Below are 10686 nucleotides of genomic sequence, written 5' to 3' on the forward strand. Positions count from 1 at the left end.
ATATCAATTAAAACAGCTATTCCAAATATATTTAAAATGTATTAACAAAATATGAGGTGACGGTTGTGCTAGTTATATTGAATAAGTATGGTGTGAATAATTATTTCATTGTAGATCTATTGATGTTGATTTGGTATTGTAGATATCGATTTTTTTTCTCTATAAATTTAGAATGCTTTGATTTTTGACAAAATTTATAGGACTTTTAATTTGGAAAGTTCGAACTAATGATACTTTGTCGAGTAAAACCATCAAATCAACCGAGACATGCACATTCCACCGGCCACTCCGCTAGTTCAATGAAAAAGAGTTAAATTTCAGTAAAACCATCTATAATGCCTTAGCTATGTGAACACTGAATGAAACGCTAATTTCTGCTTTCTGTTATCAAATTATCCAGTCCTTGAAGCTTACTACAGTCTACAGTACTTTGATCTACTACTAATGAGAGCTTCAAAATTCAGCACCAACATCACAGCACGTTTGTAAACAGAGGAGCCTGTAGCTCGGGTCGTGTCACCGTCCGGTGGGTTGCACGATCTGCGAGAAGGCCGCGCCGTTAGTCATGTCGTCGTCCTCCTCCTCCAGTATGACGCTCGCCTCGTGCGCCCTGGAGTTGGATGACGTCCCGAGCGTGGTCGTGCTCCCATAGCTGTTGCTGGGCTCGAGCACCGGTCGCCCGCTCCCGTCATCCTCGCCGCGCCGTCGGCCGCTGCCGCCGTCGAACGTGTCTTGTAGCTGCATCGCGAACTCGAGGTTCCACAGCACGTCTCCCATGGACGGCCGCTCAATGCCTTGGTCGGCTAGGCACTTCTCGGCCGTCTCGGCGAACTTGATGAGGCACTCCGGCGCGATCTGGTCCTTGATGGTCGGGTCAACGACGTCCGGCAGGGTGCCCTTCCGCTGGCAGATGAGGGCGTAGTCAGCGAGGCTGACCTGGTCCCGCGGCAGCGCCGGGTTCAGCGCCGGCCGCGCCATGAGGACCTCGAACAGCACCACGCCGAAGGAGTAGACGTCGGACTTGTCGGTGAGTTGCTGCCGCCGGAAGTACTCCGGGTCTAGGTACCCGAAGCTTCCCTTGACCATGGTGCTGACGTGCGCCTGGTTCACCGTGGTGGAGCCGGACTTGGAGAGGCCGAAGTCCGAGACCTTGGCCACCCAGTTCTCGTCGACGAGGATGTTGGTTGTCTTGACGTCGCGGTGGATGATGGTGTACTTGGCGCCGGTGTGGAGGTAGTGCAACCCGCGGGCGGCGCCGATGCAGATGTCGAGGCGGTGCCGCCACGACAGCGGCGGCTTGCCGCCCTTGTTGTAGAGGTGCTCCCGCAGCGTGCCGTGCTCCATGTAGTCGTAGACGAGGATCATCTCGTTGTCCTCCTCGCAGAATCCGATGAGGGATACGAGGTGGCGGTGCCGCAGCTTGGACAGCATCTCGATCTCCGTCTGGAACTCCAGCACGCCCTGCTCCGACGACGGGTTCGACCGCTTGATGGCCACCTTGGTGTCGCCGTCCACCATGCCGCGGTACACCTTCCCGAAACCGCCCACGCCGATCACCAGCGACTCGCTGAAGTTCTTTGTCCCCGCTTTCATCTCCGCGAGGGAGAAGTGGCGGCACATGCCTCCCAGGTTCGCCGCGAGGTGGCCGGACGACTTGCCGCTGGTGTGGGAGTGGTAAAGCGGCAGCCAGCCGCCGGAGGTGTGCGACTCGCTGCCGCTGAGCTCCTTGGTCTTCTTGTTGTGGTACACCACCACGCAGATGGCCGCCACGATGCCCACCGCCGCGGCGCCGCCCGCCGTGCCGCCGATCACGGTGGCCATGTTGGCCTGCTCCTTGGATTTCCTGGACCTGTCCTTGTCGCTGTCGCCCAGCTCGGCCTCGGCCAGCAGCTTGGACGGTAAGGGGTCAGGCGCGGCAAGGTTGCCGGCGGTGTCGTTGAGCTTGAAGACCTCGAGGCCGCTGAGGATGGCGTCGTAGAACTGCGGCCTGAGCGCGACGGACGGGTGCATGGCAATCCACATGATCTCGTCCCCGGGCTCGTCGGGCATGTGCACGGCGAAGTCCTTGTAGGTGGGCACGCCACGCTCGGAGGTCATCTCGATGACGTCTGCATCGGACTGCGCCGTCTTGTTGTTGACGTAGATGTCGAAGGCGCGCTGGTTGGGCCTGTTGAGCAGGAGCTCGCAGAAGTGGAATCGGACGACGTAGGTGAAGTTGGCGTCCACCTCCATGGTCCAGGTGAGGTTGTAGTTCTGGTTGACGCGCGCGTCGGAGCCCATGGAGCGGGTGCCGGTGTACACCTCGACGGGGGCGACGTACTCGGCGATCTCGCTGGGGTACTTGACGTGGAACCTGGCGCCGGCGTTGTAGGTGACGCCCTGCATGACGCCGAAGACGTAGGGTGTGTCGTCGAACCAGGAGCGGGAGAGGCCGGAGTCGTTGGAGGGCGGGATGAAGCCCCCGCCGACGTTGAAGCGGTACATGGTCTGGAAGGTGGCGCCGGCGATGTCGACGGTCTGGTCGGCGAAGCCGACCATGGTGGCGGGGTCGTCGAAGATGTCGGGCATGGAGGAGACCTCGAGGCCGTTGATGTAGGCGTAGGTGACGTTGGTCATGGGCGTGGGGGTGAAGGTGACGGTGAGGACACCGGTGGGCGTCCGGGGGATGGAGAACTCCCGGACGAGGTAGCCCTGGGTGAGCGCCTTGGTGGTGACCCAGACGCTGAAGTTGCGGAGGAGGGTGAGGCCGGTGGAGGTGGAGACGGAGAAGCGGAAGTCCTCCGGCGCGATCCCGTTGTAGGAGGACGGGTAGAAGAGGAGGCGCAGCCAGTGCCGGTCCTTGGGGTTCACCGTGAAGTTGTAGGCCGTCTCCACGGTGAAGACGCGCGCCGTCATGTAGGGGATGGTAGACGGCAGCGACGAGTCCAGCTCGTCCGCCGCCGCCATGATGGACGACTTGCCGGCGTCGCCCAGCCACTCGTTGTTGTTGGTGTCCGCCTGCCACTTGCGGCCGTCCCCGTCGAGACCGTCCGCGGTGGAGCCGCAGTTGAGCAGGATCGAGTCCACCGGGGCGTACACCTTGGCGTTGGCTGTGATGGCAGCGCCGGCGGCCACGACGAGAAACGCTAGCAGCAAGGAGCGGCGAGCCATGACGTACGATCCAGATCCAGAGAAAGCAGTGATCGATGTGGGGAGATACCTACGTACAGACGCGATGAGAGGAGAGTGGTCACGGAGAAGAGAGCAGCCTAGTCGGGGCGGACCGCGGGAGAAGAGGGGCTGAAGACGAGAGTGTGGGGAGTGGGAGCATTCAGCGGGAGCCAAGGCATGCATGGCTCGCCGCTCGCTGGAGAGGACAGCCGCTTATTCAGGAACGAAACCCCTTTTGATGTGTACAAGTACCAAAAATGTACTGGCAGTGGCAGGAGAAATGCCTAATGAGTCACCGTGTCAGTCTCTATTCGTGCAGGTTTTTGAAACTTGGTGAAACATTCCAGCACACACCAAAAATGTGTCAACATGAGACACGAGTCGCAGACAAAAAACCTCGAGCAAAATCATGTAGTATTTGGTACAAAGTGATCAGCTATTCTTGTGATAATCTAATCTTTTTGCAGGCGGCGACTAAAAATGGAATTTACAGGTATTGCTTCCCCATAACCGGCCAGGTCACTAACATCACCAGCCTTTCAATGGGCGGTTAGAGGCTCTACCGAAAACAGTTCCTCAACCACCCTCTAACAATCATCGGCCTTCGTGGAGATCTTCTGAGAAAATCGCTGTTCTTGAGATGTTTTCAGTCTCGAAAGGGCTCAGGCCTGAGAAGGGTCCGGAGGAGAACATGGATGAAGTCCCGTCAGATTCATACGTCGCTGCAGTCCGGATATTAGGACGAGCTGGCGGTGTTTGTATAGATTCCTGGAACTCCGTGGAGCGTTGCACCATCTTAAGTGACTGCACCACCTCGCCCATTGTTGGCCTTTGGTTTGCCTCGGGGGAAACACAGGCTGCTGCGATTGTGCAAACTCTCACAAAATCTTCTTTCGGATACTGCCCACCAAGACTGCGGTCAGCTAGTTCTTGTAGTCTATCTTTATCTCGAAGAACTGGCCGTGTCTGTAAGTCAGTTGAACAGAAAATAACTCTCTTACCCAAGTGTAACATAATAGCACCATGTGGTTATACGTAATCAGGTCCTATAAACATGCAATATAAATACGGCATGATTTAATAAAGTATTTAATCCCAAACTAGCCACGGAAGCTAGCTAAGAAACAAACCAACAATTCTCAAGCGTCGTGGACCGCGACATATAAAGAACAGACTAGCACAGCAAGTCTACTTTCCACCCAACGGTGTTTACTGTTTACCCACCCCATCTTGTTTTGCTCCAGCTGCCTATTGACATTAATAAATCACTAATGTGCACGCATAGTGCACTCAACTAGCTGGCTGACCAATAGCGTTCACACTAACACAGATTCAGACTCCTATGTAAAACAGTAAAAGAGATTTATGCGAAAATAACTGAAGATAGTGAAGAATAGAAGGAATCTAACCCATGTCACTAGATTTTCCTGCCCGGAAGATTGAGACATGTCCACAGGCCTCCTTCCAGTAAGTAGTTCAAGTAGAACAACTCCATAGCTATATACATCGCTTTTTACAATTAAGTGTCCTGTCATTGCATACTCTGGTGCTACGTACCTGAAAACACATCAGACTATATAAAGCAGAAGCAGAGCAGAGATAGTTAGATGTAACTCAAGGTAGGATGTATTCAGATTACCCAAAAGTTCCCATAACACGAGTTGAAAGATAATTTAAGCGACCTTCTGGCGCCTGTTTGGCCAAACCAAAATCGGACACTTTGGCATGAAAATCATTCTCAAGCAATATATTAGAAGCTTTGAAGTCCCTGTGGATTACACAAGGTTGTGAGTCTTCGTGAAGGTATGCTAATCCCCTGGCAGCATCAAGTGCTATCTTCATTCTGGTGTCCCAATCCAAGGGGCAGTTAGCGCCCAATGAGCCTGATAAAATAACAGATGCAGTAAGAGCTGTGTTTCAGATGTCAGTAAATTACAATAAATTACAAGTAACAAATTAAACCTAATGAAACACTCCCAATCACAACTATATTGTTAACGATGCAGCAATGGTTCGGAGAGTAAAAGAAATAGCAAGCCATACCATGAAGCCAGGCCTCTAGACTTCCATTAGGAACAAGTTCATAACAAAGAAGGCTCTGTGACAATTCACGGTTGCTGTAGTATCCAATGAGTTTCACAAGGTTGCGGTGGTGCAACCTGCTCAGCATCTCCACTTCAACTAGAAACTCTTTATCTCCTTGGTGTCCTCCAGAAGTAAGCTTCTTTATAGCGACAGCAGTGCCATCACTTAGTATTCCCTTAAAGACACGGCCAAAACCACCTTCCCCAAGCACACTTGAAGCCTCAAAGTTGTTTGTTGCTTCTTTAAGTTCGTCATATGCAAGGAACCGTGTACTTGTGGGGCGAGGAAGTGATTCAACTGCAGATACTGCATCTGGTGTCCTTTGTTTGGCTGTACGGAAAAGCAGCCAAGGTTAATACACATTAAATCATTTCTGAAGCATGTGTGACAAACACTGGGAAAGAAACCAAACATTTCATCATCGTTTGAAATTGACTAAGAAGCTGAACGAATTATAGGGATCTATGGACACGGTATCTGCTTCCACCCTCATTTAATGACCTTTAAAGGACTACAACCAGAAATACATTATGAACTTTCACAGTCCACAAATACGTAAGAAAGAAGCATCTCTTAACTTGACAAACCATGAAGACCTTAGTTCAAATGTATTGCACGAGTGAAACTGAAGCTACAAAGTATCCTCCAAATGCTATACAGCAAGACAAATTCTCTACAATGCTTCCACTGCCGTGATCCAATATGATGTGATTTGAGCCAAGTAATAGTCACAATTTACAGTGGCTCGGTCTATCCAGCAAAGGTACAACATATAGGCATATTTTGATATTCCCTAAATTCACAACTTGCATATCTAAGTTCTAACATGTGTTGCTGGTTAGAGCCCAAACACACCATGCAGAACAAGAGTGCTGACACGATAGATTGATCATGTCCAACATGACATTTTCATTATTCACCCACACACCAAACTCTTCTAAGATATTACGAAAAGAGAAATCAGAAAGAATGATAGCGGCAGCCTTGCCTGTGCCCAAGATAAAATTAGGAGTGAGGGTGGTTAGATCTTGATATCCACGACAATGGTCTTTCTTACATAGAGAGGAAAGTCCCCACACTGGATGTGCTCAGCTCAAGCCTTTGTGCTAGTGCTTACCAGCATGCCTGGGAACTAACTCATCCACTTAAACATGTTCAGGGACTTATATGCAGGTTGGGAAGCCGGGGGCTTATTTGACAACCTGGGACAAGTTTAGGGGGCCTACAGTGCATTTTATTGAGCCCCTGTCCACTTGCTATTAATAGGATGAGCAGGGGTGAACGTTGGGCCAACAGAGAATCCCATGTATCCTGGTGCAGATCAGAGTACCGGACGAAAGATCCCTAAAGCTGGATACGCTAGCTAAGTGCCGGAGAGGGTGTACTTATTAGTAAATGATATCCTTCAGATAGCTGGTTTTCTTGTACCAACCTTTCCATATAGCTTGGGTTCAAATATCATGTTGTTCTCGAACAACAAAGCCAGAGAGACAAAATACCCCTACCATCGATCATACTAAAGTTTTGACTAAGGGGCAGTAAGTTATCCAAGTGAAAGATTGAACTGTGTAAGGTTCGACTCTTCAAGTTCTATAAGCCATTATAACTTCACACACAGATATCAAATAGGGGAAAACAATGCTCAAAGCCAAAAAAAAAAAGTTGAATATAAACAATAGTACAAAATTTGGGGACTTGTTGCATACTATAATGTAGTATAAATATTCTAATCCCATCACATAAAATAAACTACATTAGTTTTGTTCTTGTTTTTGGCAAAGAATAAAACAAGGAATAGATCTCTTGACACATACGTGTTTCAACAGGAGGCAACTTCTTCTTTCCTTTCCTGAATGTGCAGAAGCAAATAAATAAAAGGATCACCAGGACACCAATTAGAGCACCAATACATATGCAAATGACAGTAATCAGGCTCAAGTGTTTGCCATTGCTGCTGTTTTCACTCGTCCTTGGTAAGGAAGATGATGTAAATGGAGAGGCCTTAGGTGATATCATGAACGCTGGAGCTGAATGTTGGAACAGAAAATAGACAATGATGTTAGTCAAAGAAAATCATTTTAAAAAGGTGCGCAATAGTAAATAGCACACTCGCCTCAATTGAAAAGTCATCCATATGATACACCGTGTAGAAAGTACAAAAAGTAACATATCTAACTGGATAAACCAGTCGTAACAAACACTAAAGGGGTTACTTTGATCGAAAATCCACAATCTGAAGGTTTTGAACAGAAACAAAAGAAAGTGCATGTACAGATTTTGAATTAGCCAAACCAGTGTTTCAAAAGTCGAATCGAGATGTAATTACATGTGTCCTGTGTAGCTACTTGTGAAATATGGATATGCGGGCGGTCATGCTTGTTTTCCTTGTCTCTCGTCCTCTTTAAATCAAACGAGTTGGGCACTAAATGCAGGGTGTTAGAAGTGTAATATGTAGCGCCTACCAACACTATTCTCGTTATTTTAGTACTCCAGCCTTTCCTGCATATTTGGCACTTTTTACCAAATAATGCATAGCTAGAACTGTATTTCAAATACAAGTGATCAAAAACCCTTAATTAATGTTGCATGTACAAATAGCAAGGTGCATAAGTGGGAGAAATGGGTGAAATTAATAGGGGTAATTTGGAAAAGAATACATGGGGAATTGGAATTTGAAAAATTACAAAGCAAATAGAATAACGATTTTGGTCAAAACTTTCCTAGTTTAACAAGTTGGTGGTTCACAGCTCACACTATAGAGAACTGGAAATAACTAGTATTACCAATCTTCAATCTCTCAACTAAAGTAAGCAATAGAGACAAACTTAACGAAAGAGGTGAAGTGGCATTCCAGTTTTTGTACCTAGACACTAAAAGATCTATCAGCACTGTAATACATAGAAGAACATCAAGATGACTAAGGATTACCAGGAGCTGGAGCCAATGATCTGAACCACGTTAAATTAAGAAGATTGTAGTCCCCGACCAGTATTGGATTGATCTGAACTGTATGCATGCTAAGAGAATAATTCATTGCAGAAACTTGATCGGATGAGAAGCTATTTCCAGTGTGGGGAGCTATGTTCATTGTCATATTTAGCCCAGAAGCTCCAACAACATAGAAATTTACAATCTCAAACTGGGTGACCCACAAGTTGAGCTGCGATGCAAGCTCGGCAAGAAATTCATTGCTCCAATTTGAATTCAAGGAAACATTGTGAAGGAAGAGCTCAACTCTTACTGGGTAAACACAATGGCAGTCTTTGCTCCCCCGTCTTTGTACCATATTTGGGGCACAACAGCCTAGTAAAACACAAAGTGAATTATTGTGGAATTGATTCAAAATTGATGGATCGAAACATAACACGTGAATTAGCAAAAGCTAACAAACTTCTATAATTTACGTGTGCTATGTAAGACAGCTGCTAGCAACTAGTATTCTGACCAGTCATGATGTGCTATTTCCCCAAAATAAGCCAAATTAGATTTAATACACGAGCATCTCTTTCATGCAATTTGAAGTCAAGTTTGACAGAACGAAATCATTTGGAACTAAATTATGACTGTAGCAAAAACTTACCATCGTGTGGAGATACAGGGGGCTGCACTAATCCAGAAGGAGCAGCGCTAGTATTTGAAGCTGCATCAGGGGGTGCGGCATCCACATGAGCAGGAACATCTGCTGCTGAGCGTCTGTTATGCTGCACCAAATAATGATCTGACTGGTCCGAGGAATAAAAGGAGAGGTGAGAAGCTCGAGCGATGGAGCTATAGCTTGGCGCCGAGATGGGAGGGTGCAAAGGTGATAGAGCAGATGGCGATGGATATAGCTTCTTTTGTCTGTGTTGTCGTGATGCAACAGTTACACCAACTTTGGCCTGGGATACCATGGGCCGAACTGGTCGCCAACCTTGTGAAGGAGACATAGCAGGACCATGAGGTTGTAGGGCGGATGTTTGGGTGATCAAACCGGTCTCACTGATAAATTCCAGAGCCAAGATAACAACTAAGAAATTAAATAATAACTTCTTCCTTGGAGCATGTTCAAACAATCCTGCGAAGAAACAGCACAATCGAGCAGTCAGTGTCATGTTGAGACAAGAGTGTATGCGTACAGAATTAGTGTGAAGAGGCCATGTTGAGCACACAAGCCTAAGAAAGAAACACACAGTTGGCGCGGAGAATTTGCCTTTCAAGGTGGCCAGGCCCACCACATGTTATTCAAGATAAATTGAAAAGCCATGTACCGCTACTGAAATTCAGGTAAATGGGTGTGAAGCAAAGGCTACAGCAGGTAAAGACTTGTTCAGAAAGGAAAAGAAGAGAGCAAGGACACTCGAGTATATCTCGAAGCGATGATGAACTGAGGACAAGTTATCGTTTCGATTTACTCCCGAGCAATCCTTAACAAACCAATAAAAGTGCATTCTCGGTAGCAACGGACCTATCTATCTAGTGGAGCGGTGCCATTTGAAAAACAAAGGGAGGGGGGGGCAGAAATGCGGCGTGCTTGTGAGTGGAGACATGAGCCAATCTAAGATGTTGAAGCATCTGAGGAGGTACCCAGTAGAAAAGGGCCGAGGAAGGCCTCTCCAGGCGGAACCGTCCACCATTGCGACGGCTCCCAAAATGGAGGTTCAGATTGAGCTGCGAAACAAGCGCGGCAACCTAAGATCCTAGAACGGCCGCCACCGCGAGCACGGCACAGGGGTAAGAGTCGTCGGGCATCCCTCCGCCGCTAAACCTGAAGCTGCTGCATCCCTGTAAATTACCGCGGCAGGGTCCAACGAGTCGGTGGCTCTCTCTCTCTCTGTCTCTCCACCCAAGCAAGCAAGCAAGCAAACAAGACATGAGGCAGGCAGGCAGGCAGGCACGGAGGTCCCGGTGTTCCGACGCAACCGCGGAGTGGGCTCAGATCGGGGGAAGCTGACTGACCTCGGCCGCAGCGGCGGCGGGGGCGCCCGGGCGGCGCCATCCCCGGCGCGGGCGATCTCTACTGGTGGCGCAGCGGCGGGAAGGGCGGCGCCGGCGACGCGGGGCCCATGGGGCGGTGTAGGTTTCGGGGGAAGCCGGAGCCGGAGCCGGAGCCGCGCTGCGAATTAGTGCCTGCACCTTTCGCCGTGGTGGCCTCCCTCGCCTCGCCTGGAGCCTGCCGAGCTGCGGTGCGGTGGTTTTCGCTTTTTGCGCCTGCGCTCTCTCTCTCTCTGGTTTCTGCTTTTTCAGGCTGCGCGAGCGACTTTTCTTTCCCGTTTGCAGCGTACGCTCCAAGGCCGGGGAATGGCTGACTGACGACGAGAGTGAAAGCAGTCAAAATGCTCCAATCGCCCAGCAACTGCCAAATCAGTTACTCCTACGACAAGAATTAAATATAACGTTTTACCAAAAAAAAAAAAACGTTCCCATGGGTATTTCGGGAAAGATCTATAGATCTATTCAATGAATTCACAAAAA

At 48.9% G+C, this 10686-nt stretch overlaps 2 protein-coding genes across 2 annotated transcripts; both read right to left on the reverse strand.

Annotated features, from left to right (window-relative positions):
- Positions 1-295: 295 nt before the first annotated feature.
- LOC127342270 (receptor-like protein kinase ANXUR1) lies at positions 296-3419 on the reverse strand. Its single transcript, XM_051368206.2, has one exon. The coding sequence runs from the start codon at positions 3331-3333 to the stop codon at positions 517-519; it is 2817 nt and encodes a 938-aa protein (XP_051224166.1). The 5' UTR covers positions 3334-3419; the 3' UTR covers positions 296-516.
- Positions 3420-3536: 117 nt separating this feature from the next.
- Positions 3537-10305, reverse strand: LOC127342271 (receptor-like serine/threonine-protein kinase ALE2). The gene is made up of 8 exons (XM_051368207.2): positions 10171-10305; positions 8816-9289; positions 8164-8538; positions 7050-7262; positions 5194-5565; positions 4790-5033; positions 4560-4707; positions 3537-4116 (listed from the first exon to the last, which is right to left on the reverse strand). The coding sequence occupies exons 1-8, from the start codon at positions 10208-10210 to the stop codon at positions 3745-3747; spliced, it is 2238 nt and encodes a 745-aa protein (XP_051224167.1). The 5' UTR covers positions 10211-10305; the 3' UTR covers positions 3537-3744.
- Positions 10306-10686: the final 381 nt, after the last annotated feature.

Source organism: Lolium perenne, chromosome 3 (assembly GCF_019359855.2).
Source record: "Lolium perenne isolate Kyuss_39 chromosome 3, Kyuss_2.0, whole genome shotgun sequence".
Taxonomy (NCBI): domain Eukaryota; kingdom Viridiplantae; phylum Streptophyta; class Magnoliopsida; order Poales; family Poaceae; genus Lolium; species Lolium perenne.